This window comes from Erythrolamprus reginae, chromosome 9 (assembly GCF_031021105.1).
Source record: "Erythrolamprus reginae isolate rEryReg1 chromosome 9, rEryReg1.hap1, whole genome shotgun sequence".
In the NCBI taxonomy this organism is placed as follows: Eukaryota; Metazoa; Chordata; class Lepidosauria; order Squamata; family Dipsadidae; genus Erythrolamprus; species Erythrolamprus reginae.
Window position 1 is genome coordinate 45,790,979 of NC_091958.1, and position 21,382 is coordinate 45,812,360.

The 21,382-nt window shown below is 42.3% G+C and overlaps 1 protein-coding gene across 1 annotated transcript; it reads left to right on the forward strand.

The window, feature by feature from the left end:
* The first annotated feature begins 44 nt into the window (after positions 1 to 44).
* Positions 45 to 20,684, forward strand: ATP6V0C (ATPase H+ transporting V0 subunit c). Its single transcript, XM_070761030.1, has 3 exons — positions 45 to 476; positions 15,177 to 15,360; positions 19,740 to 20,684. The coding sequence occupies exons 1-3, from the start codon at positions 398 to 400 to the stop codon at positions 19,945 to 19,947; spliced, it is 471 nt and encodes a 156-aa protein (XP_070617131.1). The 5' UTR covers positions 45 to 397; the 3' UTR covers positions 19,948 to 20,684.
* Positions 20,685 to 21,382: the final 698 nt, after the last annotated feature.

A 21,382-nucleotide genomic window follows, 5' to 3' on the forward strand; every position in this document is an offset into this window, starting at 1 on the left:
GGTACATCCCATATTAAAAAAAACCCAACCAGCCGAAAAGCGGAAGAGAAGGAAAAGCTGTAGGAGGTGGAGGAGGGGCGGAGCCATCGGCGAGCCACGTGACGCAGGGCTCTGCCGCCATTTTGTTCTGCGGCGGCTGGGTATTTAGAGGCAGCGGCGGGCGCAGCGGAGGACCGTCCGCGCAGGACCACCGTCGCGTCTGTACCGCTGCCGCCGGGCCCGCCATCTTGCCTCGTTCCCGGACGGCGCAGCGAGGGAGGAAGAGAAGCAGAAGCTGAGGAGCGTCAGCAACCGGGACCCCCCCGCCTTCCCCTCACGGGTTCCGCGCCGCCGCCTCAGCAGCAGCAGCAGCAGCAGCGACTACCGTCCTCTTCCTCGCCCCTCAGCCGGCTCCGCCATGGCCCCTGCACCGCCCGGCCCCGAGTACTCCCCCTTCTTCGCCGTCATGGGCGCCTCGGCCGCCATGATCTTCAGCGGTGAGGCCCCCGCGGGAGGGGGTGAGGTGGAGGGAGGGGGGGAAGAAAACCGGTGGTTTTTGGGGGGGGGTTGTTGCCATGAGGGGGGGGGTCGGCACCCCACTTCACCGCCGCCTGTCCATCCTATCCAGGCTTTGCCCTCGCACGACCCGCCTGGCTTTATATATATATAAAGGGGGGGGGGGCTTCCAGTTCTTGGAATTGGGGAGGGTCTCCAAATTGGGGGTAGCGAGTGAGGGGGTGCAGATATCGCTATTTTTATATAAAAAACGGGGAGGGGGAGGACAGGAGACCGCTGGGGTTACAAGCGAAGCATTTTTACCCACCCACCCCCGCAAAGCTGGTGGGTGGGTGGCAGCCTGCCAGGATGGGAAGGATGGGACCTGGAGTCTGGCGCCCCGCTGGGAAAAGCTGCTTTGATCTTTTTTTAAAAAAAAAGGAGATTCCCTTCCTTTCTCTACACCCACCCCCAAAAAAGAAGAGTCGCCTTGTGCCATTGTCGGGAAATGTTCCCCCCCCCCTCTCCTGGTGGTGAGGTTGGCGCATTGGGAAGGGCAAGTGGTTTTTGGTGATGTCGCCTCTCTCTGCTGCTTGGGAAGCCCCACCCTGCTTGGAAGGATCCAGTGGATTCCTCTCCCACCCTGGCTTTGGAAGCCCCCCCTTTTATACAGATCCCCTGCTTGGAAGGAAAAGGACCCACCACCACCACCAAAAGGGAATGTGGGTGCCTTGAGGGCTGGGAGGATTGGATGTCCTTTTTAATTGTTTGATCTCTTTTTTTTTTAAGAAGCTTTTCCCTCCAGGGCCGCCCCCGTGTGACATCTGCCTGCTTTTTCTCCAATGTAAAATAAAAAGGGAAGGGATCTGGGCTTTTGCTCCATCTTTTCTCTCCCCACCAGCACCACGAAAAGATTTAAGCAGCAGGCTGGCCTCAAGTGGCTGCAGAGACGTTCCAGCCCAGGTGAAGGGTGGAACCCCAGTCTGGCTGGAGCCATATCAGCCCTGCCTGCTGCTTTCTCTTACACGCCAACCTTCCTGGGAGAGGGAAGAGGTTATTTTGAGGAGGGTCCTTTGCTCTTTCTGGTCTGGGGAAGTGGGAGAGATGGAAGAAAAGGAGACAGGCTGCTTTGGGAAAAGGAGATAGAGGGGGGGGATGGGGGTGACGTCACAACACCAGCTGATGGAGGAACTCTGACCAGCCATGTGACTGCAAGGGGGGGGGGAGAAGAAAAGCGAGGTTTAGAAGCCTCTGCTGCCTCCCCCACATCCGTGAATTCATCAAAGCTTGCAATGGACCCTTGACCCCCTCTGGACCATTACTGTCCCCTGCAGCTCACCTGGTTTTCTGGGATCTTAGAAAGACTGGGGGATATGAATGGGGCAGAGAAAATTGGTTTCCAAATTAAGGAGGAGCTGCAAAGAGGAGGGTTTTTTCCCTAGCAGTATCTCCTTCGGTCATTGTGAACTTATCTGCTGAAGGCTGGCTTCTCGGGACAGAGATAACCCAGAGTAGGTCGGCAAGCTTTGGAGCTCTATCCCATGCCTAAGAATTGTCTGCGACTGAAGCTTGCAGACATTGGAAGAATACTGTGAAATTCAGTCTTGATTTTGTGGCTGCTTGATGCAATAAAAGTCCTAAGAGACTGATAAAATTAAACTAGTGGCTTTACTATTCTTGCAGCTTCAACTGAATTCTATCTCTATACTCGCTTCACTGTACAGAACTGGGGTTAATTCAGAATTAGGAGTCACGTCTTTGACCCATGTCTGTTTAGGGTGATAGGAATGTTGCAACAGTTGGTGTACAACCTGCACATTTCTTTGAAGTCTGACTCAAATAAGCCTTTCTGGACTTGTCATCTTCCAGATGGGCTTGGGATAACAATCGTGTGCTGTGTTATAATACTGGGATTGGTGGTCACGGTTTTAAGTTATTGCTTCAGATAAAGAACCCTCCCTGTCTTCACCTAACGTGCTAAGCCAGTTTAACCTTGGCTTTATTAAACTACAATTGGCTGGGTTGATATACAGTACCATGCTAACCTCAAACCACATCATGCCAGTTTGTCAGCACTGTTAATACACAATTCAAACAGCTCCCTTAAAACAAATAGTTATATTTACAAACATGGCGGTCTTCTATATTTGTCCTTGAGATTTAATTGAACTTCCATTCGTTTTCATTTTGAAGGTACTATACAAATTGTGCCTAACGTCACTTTGCTTTTTTTTTGTTAATTGAATATCATTTTTAAATTTCTCTTTCCTCTGAAGGGTGTTGTGAGAGTGGCTAGACTGAGGCATTGTGACTGGATGGCAGTGAGAACTTAACCTGCCCTCACTGAAACCATGTGGACTTTTGTGTTTGCCATTGCTGTTCTAATCAGCTTAATGGATTTCCTTGCAGCAATTGAAAAAAAGATATGAGCAAGGATGAAAAAAGAGCAAACTTTAAACTTCCAGGTCTATTTGTGCCATGCAACTTCCTTAAGCACCTTTTCCTTTTTTTTTCATGCAACTTAATAGTTAACGGAAATAATTTGCATCAAGTAGTAAAACGCCAGGTTGACTCTTGCAGTTTATGGATTATCATTAATGAGTTCATAGCAGCAGCTTGCATCCTTGAACTGAAACCATTGGCCCTGCCCCAAGGGGACAGACAGGCTCTTCATACTGATGCCATTTCTAAAGACTATAACCATCTGACTTACTCTGCTCTGATGATTCCCCTCCACCCTCAGAAAATCCCCAATGCAGAAATACTAAATCCTTTTTATTTTTATTTTTTTACAATAGCGGAAGGTTGACTCTTATCTAAGGAGGTAGCTATATGCATACGATACAATGCACAATGGGATATAGCTAGTCCTTGACTTCCGATCACAATTGAGCCAAAAAAAAAAATCTTGCTAAGTAGATTAGCTGTCGAGTGAATTTTGCCCCTTTGTACAACCTACCATGTCACAGTTGTTAAGCGAATCACCACAGTTGCGTTAGTAACACAGTTAAGTGGCTTCCCCCATTGGATTTATTTATTTATTTATTGGATTTGTATGCCGCCCTTCTCCGTAGACTCCGGGCAGCTAACAACAGTAATTTGCTTGTTAGTAAATAGCAAAAGGTGGTGTCATGATTTCAGGACACTGTAGCTTTCATAAATATGAGCCAGTTGCCAGGCGTCCAAATTTTGACTGGGATGCTGTCAAAAATTAAATTTGACCATCTATACTATGTGTATAAAAAATGATCACGCCACTTTTTTCAGTGTAACCTTGAACAGTCATTAAATGAATTGTAAGTCGAGGGCTATCTGTCATCATATCTATTGTTGCAAGCCTTTTCTGATTCAGTTGTCTTGGGCAACACTTGGTATTTCCAAAATACTGGATATTCATTTTTGCTAATCACTTCACACTTAACAGGCCAGAAGTGTATTTATTTATTTATTATTTAGATTTGTATGCCGCCCCTCTCCGCAGACTCGGGGCAAAAGCAGGAAAAGTTAGGAAGTTAGTCTGCTTGTGGCAGGGAGCCCAGTAGAAGAATCTTGAGATAAGAATAAGGTAGGAATGGCATTGAGTTCTACCTTGGAGAGCCATAAGGAAGAGAAAAGATGGTTGTGTATTGTAGGTCTTGAATGACTCATTGAAGCCTAGTTTGCCGCTAGCAGATCCAAGTCTTGTTCTGTGCAAACAGGCTGGATGCAGAAATCGTGTTGCATAAACATCCTCATCTTTGGTCGTATACACACTAATTTCGGATGATAGTAAACATCTAGAAACTATTCTAGTCACCGCTGGCTAAACTTGTGAGAGCTCACTGCTTCACTGATGACCTTCAGGTGATCAAGAGTGGAGATCTCCATAGCCTCAAGGGATAATGTGATATTCCCCCCTCCCCCTTTCATTAGATTATAGCAAGGATGGTCAAATTTAATTTTCCCTTGCGACATGGTTAACTAAAACACTTCTCATTGCAGAAGGAAATGATGACAAATTTGCCGTAATCCCTACCACATTCAGCTACATATGGTTCTTGAAATGGCACGAGGATTGAAGTTACATATCATGCTGAGTCAGGGGGGTCTCCAAACTGGGCAATCTTTAAGACTTTGGAAGTCCACCCATATAAAAAATTGCCAAGTTTGAACACCTCTCCGCTAAGCCAAAAATAGAGTGTTTGGTTTCACCATTGTTGTACAAACAGAAGCATTTTGGTTTATGACAGTACAGTGTGTAGAATAAAAATATTGGCAGAGTGGGGGAATTGGGAGCCACAGCTTTGGTCAGCCCATCTCATATGAACAAGGGTGCTTTTGAAATTGGTCCCTTGGTTTTAATTCCAATTTGCTTATTTTAGGGCAGGTGTCAGAATTGTCATCTCTATCGCAAGATAGTGATTGTGTCCTTTGGTTTTGGCAGTTGTGATTAAAGTGAGTTTCCCTACAGAAAGGCAGTTTGGCAAGTACATGTGCCTGGAATAATTCATATACCCTGGAATCCTCTGTGGCTTTGCCTTTCTGCTTTAAAGCAGTGGGTATTGGGAAATTAGGCTCATGCTGGGCTTCTGAGCTGCAAAATTTTGTGATTATTGGTGCATTTCTGTACGTGAACTGCCAATGCAAAGCTACTGTTTTCAGGTTTGGATTATTATGTCATCTTATTAGCAGATTGACTAACTCTATATACTACATTAAGCCATCATGTGGTCTACTTCACGGAGATTCAAGGCATGTATCTAGCTAGGGAAATATTACTTTTTTAAAAATGCATGAATTCAGCCAGCTATGGTTCAATCCACAAACCTTGTTTAAAAGAATTATACCTTAAGGGGAATGTATGACCCCGACCATAGTTCCCTCTAAGCTGAGCAGTGAGCAATCGCTCACTTAAAAATCATCATCAACTCAGTTTTTCAAACCTGCCCAGAAGCTGAGAGGGAAGGAGAGAGAGAGGAAGAGAGAGAAACAGATAGAAAAAAGAGAGGAAGGAAAAGAGAAAGAAAAAGAATGGGAGTAAGGAAGAGAGAAAGAAAATCAAAATCTAGTTTGAAACTAGCTCAACTATTTAAGTGGCATTTTGATATTGATAGAGTTGCCCTATTATGAGCTCACTGTTATAGACACACAGTACAGTATTTTATTTTGAAATTCTCTGAGGCAAAACAGGATGGGTTTTTTATTTGTTTGTTTGTTTAATTAATTAATTAATATTTCTGTGCCGCTCAGACACTATACTTTTCCGCCCACCCCCCCAAAAAATTAGAGGGAACACTGACCCCGACTATCTTCCTGAGTTGCAGAACTGCCTGATTTAACTCTAAACTGTCAATATTTCTTCAGAATGATTTCTTAGAAGCAGGTAGCAATGGGGAGATGGTTGCTGAAATCAGCTGGGTAATATGCAGCTTATTCGTGCCAAATTGTTCCCTAAGAATTTTTAGGAATCTGATGGCTGAGAAATTCAGTAAAATCTAGTAGAACCTATTCTGTTAAATATACATCTAGTCAAATATATTCCTCTATTCTGACATGATTATCATTTGGTTCAAAATACCTTTTTTTAAAAAAAATAGCTGCCAAGAACACATCATTGCTTTTAGAACTAATATATATTTATTAAGCAGTAGTCTTACAATCCCAAAAATAATTCTAAATAGTTTTAAGTTGTATATGTGATGAAAAAATATGAATATTTAATATAGTGCTACAAGAAGCAAATATACATATACATATTTATTAATTTATTCATTCATTCATTCCTGGAAATATCAGTTGGGTGTTGAGCCCTCTCCCCCAATAGCCTGCAATTCTAAGTTAGCATTGCAAATAGTCTGGGTGGGGTATAATCAGAAAGTGCAGGAATTCTGTATTTGAGCAGATAAAGCCAGCCTCTATAGTTTGAATTTCCCTTTCTCCGATGCACAATCCTATGAAGGCAACCTTGCCTAAAAGGATGAGGTGGGAGGGGAATTCAATCAAGATTTCCTTTCAGACTGGTATTTAAGAATAATGCTCAAGAAACATGTTTAAACAAGCATGGATTAACATGCTATATGAAGCCGATCACTGTCTATAAATAGTCATCAGTCTTCTGTTTGAGCATTCCCACAGAGTTCGGAGAAAGAGTTGTGTTAATATGTTGAAGTATGGATTCCACTGAATCTTTTGACATCTTAGAAGTATTTATATTTAACTTTTTAATATATCAGGTCTATTGGTCCTGGAGGCATTTTTTAAATTAGGATGGTACTTGGACCAGAATATCTCCGAGACTGCCTGCTGCCGCACGAATCTCAGCGACTGATTAGGTCCCACAGAGTGGGCCTTCTCCGGGTCCCGTCAACTAAACAATGTCAGTTGGCGGGCCCCAGGGGAAGAGACTTCTCTGTGGCGGCCCCGACCCTCTGGAAAAAACTCCACCCGGAGATTAGAACTGCCCCTACCCTCCTTGCCTTTCTCAAACTCCTCAAAACCCACCTCTGCCATCAGGCATGGGGAAATTGATTCCCCTGGGCCACTTCTACTTTATGTATGGTCTGTATGAGATGTATAATTGTTTTTTATATTAACGGTCTTAAATTGTTCTAATGTATTGGATTTGTACTGTTTCTTGTTGTGAGCCACTCCGAGTCTCCGGAGAGGGGCGGCATACAAATCTAATAAATAAATAAATAAATAATAAATGCTACATAAGGCATCAAGGACATTAATAAAGAGCAATAAGTAAGTGACCTAATGATACTGTTTCTTAATACCCTGTGTATCATAGTAGCTTGCCTGTTGGACAGCCCTACCTGAATGTGCTTAAGCTAAAGATGGGGAATATGGGCTCCTAAACACAGTTGTGTTGGGATTTGGCCCATCTCTGTGTATGAACTCTGATGAAAGAATAAGCTTGCTTATATTTGAATCTGAGAATTACAAAGCCGGATAACCAATTTATTTTTTGGCCACTGATTTTCAATAGAGGTGGCATTACAGTTTTGTTGTCTACATTTTTCCAGTGAGTTTCCCTCAAACCTGATGGGAAATATCGTGGCAACCTCTGAGCAAGAACATGCTAACTAAACTACTGGATCACGGAAAAGGATAAACTTTTGATTCACTCTTGAAATAAGCCATATTGTCTTAATTTTCAGTACTCTTAAGCAGAGTCACCGTAATGGCTGAAACTCTTCTCTATGTCTTTCAGGCTTGTCAGCCATTCTAACGAAACCAGTATTATTTCAAGAACAGATCGCATGGTACTATATTGGGTTGGTTTTTTTTAAATGTCACCATTTGTGCAAAGACTCAACTGCTGAAAAGTGTCCTTTTAAAATCTTCATTACAACAGGTTTTGTCATCATTTTCCTGCTTTATATTTCCTTGTTGAATTTTTTCTATTTTTCTTGCACAGCATAGTAAAAAAAATACGAACCGCTTAAGCAGCAGTTTTTGAATAAGCAGTTTATTTCTCTTATTTCAGTTCCTGCCCACAGCAATTTAGAGAGGGGTGCATTTGAAATTTTGCCATAGCTGGTAGAACAGCATGTAGACAGATCACAGTTCAAATTGAAGCAGAATTCGATCAGACAGTATGTAAACATTTAAGAAAATGTATTATTATCACCGCTTTCAAAGGAGAAAAATAAGTATAAAAATTGATACCGTTATGTAACGTCCCTCTTTAAAAAGAATGTAGACTGGTTAGACTTTGAACAGAATGATTAAATGCAGCTAGGATGGTACATGTGCTTCCCTTTCCTGTGGGATTGAAGAATAAGATGTGTGCTTAAGGTATCGGTTCTTAAAACTACCTGTGGCTTTCTGAGTCACGGTCTGCTAATGTGACCACTGGGAAACAAATTGCTTTTTGCATGCCACCTTGTACCATTGAACAAGAACAGGCTCAGCCATGACAGGTTGCTTGCAAATATAAGTAGGTTGTCCTTTGATAGTCTCCCTATCATTTATTTATTTATCGGATTTCTATGGTGCCCCTCTCCAAGGACTCGGGGCAGCTTACAATATATAAAAAGCAGTAGGTTACAATGAAATTAAATCCAATTAAATTAAAATTACATAACCTATTATTATTATATCAATACAACATCATTATTATTATTATTATTATTATTATTATTATTATTATTATTATTATTTAGATTTGTATGCCGCCCTCTTCGAAGACTCGGGGCGGCATACAAATGTTAAGGATGGAGTCTTAGATTACTAGGGTTGGGAGGGGCCTTGTAGGGCATCTAGACCACCCCCACCACCTCCCCCAAAGCAGGAGTCCCTACACCATTTTAGACAGATAGCAGTCGAATCTCCTCTTGAAAGTCTTACATGTTGGAGCTCTCACAGTCTGTTCCACTGCTTGACCGCTCTCGCAGTCAGAAAGTTCCTCCTTATTTCCAGGTTGAATCTCTCCTTGGTGAAGGCCCTTTTTTTTTTGCTCCTGCTCAACCAGGAGATATTTCTTCAGACAGCCTGTGAAAAGTTCAGAAGTAGCACAAACCTGATCTCTTCTGGAATATCCCTAGTGAAATATACTCTCTGGTGACTTGACACCAAGATTTGAGATCACTTTGCCATTTTGTGTGAAATTGTGGTCCGATCGTAGTTTTCTGGAACTTGGCAAAATGGTTTTCTTTCATGATTCGAAAGCATTGTATGTTAAGAGTCTCAATCAACTTCCAAAACTAATTTTCCACCTACCAATTTACCAACAGGAACTATTTTCCCCTCTTCCCTAAATATTGATTTATTGTATCTTTTTTTAGTAGCCTGAAAAGCTGGCAGGTGCTATTTAGGCAGCTTAACCAGTGCTGTTTTACATCTGAATTTGGGAAGTGAAAATTAAGTTATACTTTAGGTTTCCTATACTGTATTTGTCAAGCGAATGCTTGAAGTCCAGCATATTTTTCTCTACTAGTTGCTGCAATTGGCCTTTATTAAGGGTAGTCAACAGTTTTCCTATAATTTAAGAAATGAGTATAAAACTCCTTTTCTATTTGACAGTTGAATATGGAGTCCCATCTATCATAGCAGATAATCCTAATCATTCGGATGAATACATGTCAGTATCACTGAGATTTAAATGTCACTAGTTGATAGACATATCTGCAGTTCCTCATGCTTAAAGAGGCTTGGCCATTGCGTTACAGCAGTGCAAATTTGTGATACGGAATAACATTTTATTCACAGCCTGAAAAAACAAAATCTTACTGGGCAACTTTTGAGGAGACCTGTAATGTAGCTCTCTGGACCTCAGCCATATCATATATCACTTTTTGTGTTGATTCCATTGTAATCAACCAAATCTGATGGCTAAATAAACAATTATTGTTTCACAAAATACAATACATCAAGAAGAAAATAGTTTTTAAGAATGCTGTTGAATTGTTTTCGCTACAGTTATGCAAGAATTTGCAAGCTTAATTTTGACTTAAACAGAATGCCCCTATGTGCTTTATTTATTTATTTATTTATTTATTTATTTATTTATTTAATTCAATTTTTATGCCGCCCTTCTCCTTAGACTCAGGGTGGCTTACATCATGTTAGCAATAGCACTTCTTAACAGAGCCAGTATATTGCCCCCACAATCATTTTACCCACCTCGGAAGGATGGAAGGCTGAGTCAACCTTGAGCCAGTGATGAGATTTGAACCGCTGACCTTCAGATCTACGGTCAGCTTCAGTGGCCTGCAGTACAGCATTCTACCTGCTGCGCCACCCCGCTCTTTATATATATCAAATGTCTTGGACTTCACTTCTTCTTGTTACTAGTTGATATCCAGAGATGAGTTTTTAGTTTTGAATTAGTTGCAGGTAGTTAGTTACTTGTTTGAGTTAGGTTAAGATATACACTGCTCAAAAAAAAGGGGGGGGGACTTAAAAAACAGAACATAACTTCAAGTAAATCAAACTGTCTGTGAAATCAAACTGTCCACTTAGGAAGCAACACTGACTGACAGTCAATTTCACATGCTGTTATGCAAATGGAATAGTTATGCAAATGAAATATTCAGTGAGACTATTTCATTCATTCAGATCTAGGATGTGTTATTTGAGTGTTCCCTTTATTTTTTTGAGCAGTATATTTTTATCTCTTATAAACTGGGTACTGTATAATGATTAGCAGTGAGGTTAGATCTCAATTCCCCAGGATGATGCCCTCAATGTTTTTCCTGCAGGGCCTATTGAAAAAGAAGGGAAAGTAAAGTAGCAGTGTCAACCTCTCGTTCCATTTTTATTTGGAGGAATACTTGAGGATGTTATGTGTGCCCAAGAGTCATTCATAAGAAATAAAAAAAATGATCCCTACCATCCTTTAAATTATTTCAGGGTGCTGGTGAAAGATGGAGACAGGAGATTTTCTTGGAAGTCTCCATTGGATTACAGTGATCAATTTTTAGTCCCTTGATCCAATGGTAAAATCCAATTTTTTTTCTACTACAGGTAAAAAAGAAAGTGTGGCTTTGTGGGAGGAGAAGGATATTGCAAAATCTCCATTCCCATCCCACTCTAGGACCAGCCAGAGGTGGTGTTTGCCAATTCTCCAAACTACTTAAAATTTCTGCCCCAGAACCTGCTGGATTTCACCCCTGCCTTGATCCATAACTATTCACTTGGCATTTTTGCAGACAAGGCATCAACAGATGGAAACCCCCAGGATAGTTCCTCAGAAAGAAACAATCAAAATTATTTGTGTGTACTTGGCCTTCTATGAAAACAAAGATCGATTCAGTTAAGCTGGATATGTTCAGAATTTAAAAAAAGTAATGGGTTGAGTGAGTTCCATGTGATGCTCATAGAAACAAGGAAACCGTTTCAACTATCCAGTAGCCCTTGTAGATCTGATTGTAGCAATTACATATGATTTATCTGAGCAGCTTCATAGCCAAGAAAGAACTGGTTTAGCAAGTGAAGGTCACCTGGTTTTGCCGGGCAAACCGGTAAGGACTCCTAGCTAGCGTATTGCGAATCTGCAGGTATCGGTTGATAGAGGGCCTAATATGGCCTGCAGGCTTCAGAAACGAAAGGCAGCGAATGATCAATCTTGTATTTAGAACTGTGCCTAGCAAAAGTATGTGTGCATTGCCTACATGTATGTGTGCATTGTCTCAAAATGGGTGAGCAGTGTGGTCGGGCGGTAGGAAAAGCAAGTAGGATGCTTGGCTGTATAGCTAGAGGTATAACAAGCAGGAAGAGGGAGATTGTGATCCCCTTATATAGAGCGCTGGTGAGACCACATTTGGAGTACTGTGTTCAGTTCTGGAGACCTCACCTACAAAAAGATATTGACAAAATTGAACGGGTCCAAAGACGGGCTACAAGAATGATGGAAGGTCTTAAGCATAAAACCTATCAGGAAAGACTTAATGAACTCAATCTGTATAGTCTGGAGGACAGAAGGAAAAGGGGGGACATGATTGAAACATTTAAATATGTTAAAGGGTTAAATAGGGTTCAGGAGGGAAGTGTTTTTAATAGGAAAGTGAACACAAGAACAAGGGGACACAATCTGAAGTTAGTTGGGGGAAAGATCAAAGGCAACATGAGAAAATATTATTTCACTGAAAGAGTAGTAGATCCTTGGAACAATCTTCCAGCAGACGTGGTTGGTAAATCCACAGTAACCGAATTTAAACATGCCTGGGATAAACATATATCCATTGTAAGATAAAATACAGGAAATAGTATAAGGGCAGACTAGATGGACCATGAGGTCTTTTTCTGCCGTCAGTCTTCTATGTTTCTACCTCTTATAACACAGCCTCTACCCATGTTGGCACTGCAGCTTCAAGAATTGAAACCATCAATTTGGGAGTTTGGGACATAGTAGCATGGGGGTACCTGGGGAAAAAAGATAGCTGAAGCATCTTTTGGTATTTGCATATCTTTGTGCTTAAATGATTTTTTTAGTATGCTGAAAGCAGAAATGAAACATTACCAGACTCTCAAAAAATAGGCCCACACAGTCATTTCTGGTTATGTTTCCAGAACAGTTGTGTTAGATGTAATTTTGCTTAAAATTTTGCCTTTTCTGATGGGGTTTCATTTTACAAAGAGTATCCCAGTCCTAGGAAGCTGAAACATACTTGTAGCTAAGTCAAGGACTATCCCAGGACTAGAGAGATTAATAAAAACTGAACAACATACAAGCTAATGGACTTATAACTTTGCTACTAAGAACTTTCAGCTCTGAGGACTTTGGTCTATTCTGGGACTGTTTACGCAGCAGAACAGAAGATAACAGACCATGTGTTTGTAGAAAAGTAGCATGAACAGAATCCCATGACTTTAGCAATTTGTTTATGTCCCTACTTTCAATTTGGTTTCTGTAACGCACAGCCTCACCTGCAGAGAATCCACAGTATAGGATACTAAGAGTGAACAAAGAGTCTATGGAGAGGGGCGGCATACAAATCTAAATAATAAATAAATAAAATAAATAAATAAACTCAAACAACTCTTCCTCCTCTTCTCTTCTCTTCCCTCAAAAAGGATGGAGAACAATAGTTTATGCCTAATTTAGAAGGGTGGCCATTATACTTATTTATTTCTTATTTATTTATTTTATTGGATTTGTATGCTGCCCCTCTCCATAGACTCGGGGCGGCTAAAAACAGTAATAAAAGACACCATGCAAATCCAATACAAAAACAGCTAAAAACCCCATACATACATACATACATACATACATACAAACAAACAAACAAACAAACAAACAAACATACCATACATAAATTGTAAGGGCCTAGGGGGAAAGAATATCTCAGTTCCCCCATGCCTGATGGCAGAGGTGGGTTTTAAGAAGCTTACGAAAGGCGAGGAGGGTGGGGGCAATTCTAATCTCCAGGGGGAGTTGGTTCCAGAGGGCCGGGGCTGCCACAGAAAAGGCTCTTCCCCTGGGCCCCGCCAAACGACATTGTTTTGTTGACGGGACCTGGAGAAGGTCCACTCTGTGGGACCTAACCGGTCGCTGTGGTTCGTGCGGCAGAAGGCAGTCTCGTAGATACAGTCCACTGATCCTAGGGTTTTTTCACACTGTGGTCCTAGCATGCTTACAAGCAAAATGCCCTCATGCAGGGTGCCCCATTGCTACTCTCGGCAAGGGATTCAGCTCATTTCTATTGATAGTACCTGCTCTCAAATTTTGAGGGAAAACCGGGACCCTTGTTAATTTGGATCATTGCTAACCAGCCTGGCTTCCTGCTGTCCCAGTTCTACCTCTTCCGCCTTTCTTGTTTGTGATTGCCCAATTCCAGCCTACAAAATCGAAATTGGCATTTTGAGAGCCACAGTGAAGGGTGGCATTAGATTACACGCTTTTTCTTTAAATGAGCGTGGCGGCGCAAGTGGTGAGAATGCAGTATTGCAGGCTAACTGCCCACTGCCAGCAGTTCAATTCCAAAATAGTCTCATTCTCCCATCGTTCTGAGGTCAGTAAAATGAGGATCCAGGTTGGGGGCATTATGCTGACTCTAAACTGCTTAGAGAGGGCCGTAAAGCTCTTATGAAGCAATATAGAAGTCTAATCGCTATTGCTAAATGTCATGGGTGAGATTGGGAGAAAAATAAGTCCATTTTGGCTTGTGCTTGGGTAGACTTTGACAAATTGAAGGTGGAGAAAACAAGCTCAGCTGGTTCAGTTAGCTATGTAAGCAGGCAAATTTCTGCACCTTTCCCATGTAATGACATTGCTTTCCTCTCTTTTTTGGTATTGAAAAAGAAAGGAAAAGTTTGATCTAATAACATATTTCAAAGTTATGCTGCTTCTCAGTGAATGAAGCAAGGGGAGGATCATTTTTGCAGCTCCGATCAAGCTTTCTAAAAAGTATAGTAATATGGTTCCTTGCTTTTGGAAATGAGAAAATTGGGGATTGTGTTTTGTAAAATATCAAAGAAATTTCTAACATTCCGATGGATGGATGGATGGATATATCTATATCTATCTATATCAACCAGTTTCACCTCCCTGTGTTACAGAATTCTTTCTACTTTGTTCATGGCCAGTTCTTACCCTTAGTAAACCAAAAGGAACAAAAGTTGCATCCATACCACTATCCATATCAATAAATTAATATTTATTGTTACCTAGAAGGGATGGGGTGGGTCAGTGGCTAAGATGCTGAGCTTGTGGATCAGAAAGGCCGGCAGCTTGGTGATTCAAATCTCTAGCACCACATAACGGGGTGAGCTCCCGTTACCTGTCCTAGCTTCTGCCAACCTGGCAGTTTGAAAGCACGTAAAAAATGCAAGTAGAAAATATATGGACCACCTTTGGTGAGAAGGTAATATCATTTGGATTTTGGCATTTAGTCATGCCAGCCACATGACCACGGAGACGTCTTCAGACAACGTTGGCTCTTTGGGTTAGAAATGGAGATGAGCAGTGCCCCCTAGAGTCGGGAATGACTAGCACGTATGTGCGAGGGAAGCCTTTACCTTTACCTAGAAGGTGATAATATATGTAGTCCTTAGGATCAACTTCTGCTTTGCCTGGATTGATTGAGATGGGTGGTCATAAAAAGTGAATGAAATTTCAAGCACAGGTGTGTATGTATAAATGACCTGGCATGGTTTAAAAAAGGGGCAGTCAGGGAGGCTCTTACCTGAGCAGATGCCTTAGTGTTTGATTAGAGGTGTAGTCTGTACCTTGCATGACAAACGTAGGACTCACCTGTGCCTTTTCTCTCTTGCAGCCTTGGGTGCCGCCTACGGCACAGCGAAGAGCGGCACAGGCATAGCTGCCATGTCGGTCATGAGGCCAGAGCTGATCATGAAGTCCATCATCCCTGTGGTCATGGCGGGTATCATAGCAATCTACGGCTTGGTAGTGGCGGTCCTGATCTCCAGCTCGGTCGCCCATGACATGTCACTATTCAAGTAAGTTTCTTGGCGAACATAGGATTGCCGAGGTCCCTTGTGGGCTTAAAGATCTGACTCTCCATTGGAAAGCATCCCACTGAGTTTTATTCTCTGCTCTACGAGAAGGGAAGGGCTGACCAGATGTTCCACACCGGAAAGAACAGGGTGCAGAATCAACATTCTTTGGGCCTTTGATTTTTTTTTTTTGCCAACAAGAGGAGCAGCTCTTAGGGGAAATGAATGCTGTGATGGTAAACCTTTTTTGGCTCATGTACCAAAAGGATGCACTCAACAGCATGTGCGCATGTGCCCATACCCATGATGCAGTGCCCTCCCCGCACATATGCACAACACATACACACACACCGCCCCGGGCGCATGGACACAGGCCTCACTGAAGCCTCCGGGTTTCCAGTAGGTCCATTGACCTGTTTTTCACCGGCCCCATGATTCAGGAGGATTTGATGAACCCTGGGGGGGGGCAATGAAAAATGGACAAATTGGAACCAAACTTCCAGTTGGCCCATTTTTCGCCAGCCTCAGTGTTCAGGAGGCTTTCCTAAAGCCTGGAGAAAGTAAAAATGGCCGAAAAGAAGGCTGAAACTGAGCGCACGCTGGAGCTGACATAGCACAATGCCTCGCATGCCCTCAGATGTGGCTCCAAGTGCACAGGTTCACCATCACTGCTGTACACCAGTGTTTCTCAACAATGGAAGCTTTAAGTCGTATGGACTTGCTTTGGTTTGCCAGCTGGGGAATTCTGAGAATTCAAGTCCATAAGACTTAATATTGCCAAGGTTGAGAAATATGACGGTACCCAAAATGGGTACAGTATTTATTATTTACATTAGCACTATTTATTTTGGAACTTGATATATTTTTTTTAAATGGAACAAAAAATAGGCAGAGTTTAGGATCATTGCCAATACTACAGTATTTGATATAAAAAAAACCTTAACATTTCAGTTGTATCTCTTTAGAATAGAGGAGGGAGATAAGTGGCCCTTAAAAAGATTCAGACGCTTTCTCCAGTGTTTCCTAATTGTCCTAGCACTGCCAGCCAGCTGGAGTGGACATTTTGCAGAATTGTTCAGAAGACCATAATGAGCCAACCATCCAGGGGGGGAAAAGTCTGCATCCTTTTTGTAGTGCACTAGGCATACCTGCGCCTTGCCTAAACCCACCTTTGGAATCCTACGGCCCAGGTGGTATCTTTCCATAAGTGGCTCAATTCTAGGCAAGAAACCAAATTCTGTGACAGGAAAAATCTATGGATCTCCAGGCCATACTAAAAGCTATTGTGCCCCATGATTGATTGGATTGGATTTGTATGCCGCCCCTAATGGGATTTTCCCAGGAGGTAATCCATATCTGGAAGCTTGTAGATTCCCAGTGCCATATCTTCAGGTGGACCTCAACTTTTGACCATTTGTTTAGCAATTGTTCCAAGCCCGGGAAAAAAATAGCCTATAATTGGTCCTTGCACGTATGACCGCTGCATTCTCTCCTCAGGCATGTGATCAACATTGGGAACTTGGCAACCAGCATGCATTTATGATGGTTGCTGTGACCTGGGGTCACATGATCCCCATTTGTGACCTTTCCAGGCAGCTTCCAATCAGCATAATCAGTAGGAAAAACCAGATTCGCTTAACGACTGTAGGTGATTCGCTTAACCCTAGCAAAAAGTAGTAAAATCAGGTGCAATTTGCTTAACAGCCTTGCCTAGCAACTGACATTCTGTAGTCCCAATTGTCGTTATAAGTTGAGAACTACCAGTATGACATTGGGTGTTGTGGCTCCTAAAATTGTGCAACATGATAAAGGGCCCATCCTACTAGAAAGATTCTTTACCACCCTTTGAGGTATCAAAACCTGAATTTATTTCCAGAACTACCTCTTGACTTGAGTCTGATTCTGTTGTCTTTCCTCGTTTCTTTCATTCATGAAGCAAAATGCTTGAAAACAAAACAACTTGATATCCAATGCGGCTCTTTTAATTATTCAGAGATGTTTCATTGAAACATGTTGGTAAACTAATCCTCTGCTGCTATGTCAGACATGCCCAGAAGTTTCCAGGTGTGCTTAAAATGGGCCGAAACACAATCAGCTTTAAATTTTCATGAGGGGCTGTAGTTGACAAGGGGAACCCACTCGTCTCTCTCCGTTCAGGAATAACTCTGTTGCTTACTGTAGCTTTCAGTCTTAGAAAAACGATTAATTTGAAAGGTTGCGCGAGAAAAAAACAAACAGGAATGCAAGACCGGATGGTTGGTAGCGTTAGAGGAAAGCTAAGAATAGCTTGCCAAGAACTTGAAGGAACAAAACGTTTTATTCCTGAAATGAATGAAATGAGACTTGGCCAATAGTATAAAACTCGTTGAATAGGAGATATCAGTAGCACTTAAACTTACATACCGCTTCACAGTACTTTACAGCCTTCTCAAAGCATAGAGTCATTATGAGCCGGGGTGGCGCAGCAGGTAGAGTGCTGTACTGCAGGCCACTGAAGCTGACTGTAGATCTGAAGGTCAGCGGTTCAAATCTCATCACCGGCTCAAGGTTGACTCAGCCTTCCATCCTTCCGAGGTGGGTAAAATGAGGACCCGGATTGTGGGGGCAATAGCCTAGCTCTGTTTAAAAAGTGCTATTGCTAACATGTTGTAAGCCACCCTGAGTCTAAGGAGAAGGGCGGCATAAAAATCAAATAAATAAATAAATAAATAAATAATCTTGATCCCAGCAATCTGGGTCCTTGTTTTACCGACCTCGGAAGGATAGAAGGCTGAGTCAACCTTGAGCCTGGTGAGATTTGAACTGCTGGCAGTTGGTACAGTTAGCCTGCAATAGTGCGTTCTGACCATTGTGCCATCACAGCTCCATATGTCACATTTATTTATTTATTTATTTATTTATTTATTTATTTATTTATTTATTTATTTATTTATTAGATTTGTATGCCGCCCCTCTCCGAAGACTCGGGGCAGCTAACAACAATATGAAAAGACAATGTAAACAAATCTAATATTAAAAATAATGTAAAAAAACCCCAATTTAAAGAACCACTCATACATACAAGCATACCATGTATAAATTCTATAAGCCTAGGGGGAAAGGAAATTTCAATTCCCCCATGCCTGACGACAGAGATTATTCCTGCTGCCTAAGGAAGAGCCCAGCAGTGGTCTGCCCAATATTTATTTATTTCACATTTTTCAACCACTCATCTCCCTTAGATGCAAAACCATCACATAGCTAAGTTAGTTCCTGACTTTGTAAGTCTAAAGTTGGCTTTGAACAAACCATTGCTACACACTGTAGGAATTCAATATTTGTGTGCAGAGATTCCGGTACAGTACCTCTGTTGTACTAGAAGCAAATCCAAAGTAGCAACGCATTGGCAAGTTGCTAAGGAACTACCAAGTAAATACAGGGACATAAGTCAGCAGAGAGTCCTAACATTTATGAGATGCGCCCTGCTGTGGCAATCTCCGAAATGTGATTTTGCTTTGTTGTTTGCTCTTTAAGGGGTTTTGCATATTCTGCCAATCATCATCTTGCCCATGTAATTCTTCATAATTGGGAGCGCTGCATCAGCATATATTTAGTACTCTGGGTTCGGCTCAGCAGAATTAACATAAATGCTCTTATTTACCAGCACTTTATTGTCACAGTAGAGCAGGGATCCTCAAACTTGGCAACTTTAAGACTTGTGGACTTCAACTCCCAGAATTCCCCAGCCAGCTCTGCTGGCTGGAGAATTCTGGGAGTTGAAGTCCACAAGTCTTAAAGTTGTCCAGTTTGAAGACCTTTGCAGTAGAGTATACATGAAGGGGGACACGGTGACTCAGTGGTTAAGATGCTGAGCTTGTTGATTAGAAAAGTCGGCAGTTCGAATCCATAGTGCCATGTAATGGGACGAGCACCCATTATTTGCCCCAGCTTCTGCCAGCCTAACAGTTCGAAGGCAGGTAAAAAATGCAAGTAGAAAAACAGGGGCCACCTTTGGTGGGAAGCTAACAGCGTTCCGTGTGCCTTTGGCATTTAGTCATGCCAGTCATATGACCACGGAGATGTCTTCAGACAGCGCTAGCTTTTGGCTTAGAAATGGAGACGAGCGCCGCCCCCTAGAGTCGAGAATAGCTAGCACGTATGTGTGAAGGGAACATTTACCTTTACCTTAGAGTAAACATGAGCCCACTCTGCAGGGAAGTTTTAGGCTGGCCTTTAGAAAAAGGCCTTCCGAGCTGGGTTTTTTCAACCGGATCTTCTGCGGCTGGAGGCTGCTCCCCCAACGCTGGAGGAGACAGAGTCTTCCTCTTCTCCAGTCTTCCCTCATTGAAGCTGGATGTTTCAAACACGCCCTTCAGTGTGTCTTCCTTTCCCTTCCCTTCCAGGAGCTTCCTTCAGCTGGGCGCTGGACTGAGCGTAGGCCTCAGCGGTTTGGCCGCCGGCTTTGCCATTGGCATCGTGGGTGACGCCGGTGTCCGGGGGACAGCGCAGCAGCCGAGGTTATTTGTGGGCATGATCCTGATCTTGATCTTCGCCGAAGTCTTGGGGCTGTACGGCCTCATCGTCGGCCTCATCCTTTCCACAAAAGGGTAACGACCACAGAGCGCGACGGAAAACCAAACAAACTTAAAAAGTTCCAGAATTTGAAAACAAAAAAAAAATTAATAATATGGTCTCTCCACAATGTGTACAGTTGTCATCAGTTTGGTAGTTGATCTCTTGTAAATTTGCGCAATGTATGTGACTTGTCTGTCCTCTGTGTTACTTCGATATAAAAGGCAACAAGGGCCTGCCACAAGCCTTTTCCCATAGGGCTTGGGAGGAAGCTCCTTTGCTGCTTTCCATCCATTTTTGCCATTAGAGTCCTTTATGTATAAATATAAACTAGAAAATGGTAACTTTCCCCCTTCTTTCTCTCTCTCTCTCTCTCCATTGGATGTTTTATTTATAAGACCTGACATGTTCATACATAATGGAACAAGAGTTTTCAATTTTCCATTCTCTCTCTCTCTCTCTCTCTCTCTCCACACACACACACGTATATATATAAATATATATTAATCTCATGCATAGATAGATTACTACACTGTGGGGTTAACTGTAAGTGCAGAGAAATCCTTGGATGTAATTTGATTCTCAATGATTGCTGTCGTGTCCTGGTATCGGCGTATGAGACTGTGTTATACAGATAACAGCAAAACCGTCTGAGACACTCTTGTGTTTCCAAGTAGAAAAAAAACTGTATGCTTTGGCATCCAAAAGTTGTGCAGCCAATGTTGGATTTTGCAGTAACACGTTTCCAGGTAATAAAAAAAATTTCCTCCACTGTATCATTGTCGCACGGCGTATCTTGTGAGTTACCTTGTGAGTTACCTTGAGAGGCAGGCTCTCCAACACCGGGGGTACCATCCAGCACAGCCTTCCACCATCAACCACAACAACACACACACAATACACACACCCCAGCGTGGGAATACCTGGACCTCAGCCCAGCTTTTAATAAAACTGGTTAGTCAGACATGTCAGAACTGGGGAAACTTGGGTTAGTTTTAGCCTTGAATATATCGGGGCATTAACAGATTATGTGAATTCAGTCCATTTGGTTAATTTGGAGTTGTTGGTATTGAACAAACCCAACAATTGGAGTAAATCCTTAGTGCGGCTAAAATAGGTTCCGAAAAGTCAAACTAGGAAATAAAAAGCTGATGAAGCCAAGTGTCCACCTTCTTTAAATACTTTTTATTATGGGCTCCTTGTGGCTAAGGTTAGTGGTATTCTTACAAATATTACCCAACTAGGTAACATCATCAGTGCTAGAAGGGAGCGGGATTTGCTGTATGCCTATACAACTGGTCAGTGTCAGTACAAATGGCGTGAGCCAATTATATACTCTATTTCCCCCAAAGTAAGACATCCCTTGATAATAAGCCCAATTGGGCTTTAGACTGCATGGCAATAAGGACCTGCTTATTTCAGGGTTCAAAAAATATAAGACAGGGTCTTATTTTCGGGGAAACATGGTATAAAG

What these genes read in the sequence shown, in the direction of transcription:
- ATP6V0C (XM_070761030.1), top strand. Translation starts at nt 398, where the DNA reads ATGGCCCCTGCACCGCCCGGCCCCGAGTACTCCCCCTTCTTCGCCGTC. An exon ending in GGCCGCCATGATCTTCAGCG is followed by an intron (nt 477 to 15,176) that starts GTGAGGCCCCCG and finishes TCTCTCTTGCAG; the next exon opens with CCTTGGGTGCCGCCTACGGC. An exon ending in CATGACATGTCACTATTCAA is followed by an intron (nt 15,361 to 19,739) that starts GTAAGTTTCTTG and finishes CTTCCCTTCCAG; the next exon opens with GAGCTTCCTTCAGCTGGGCG.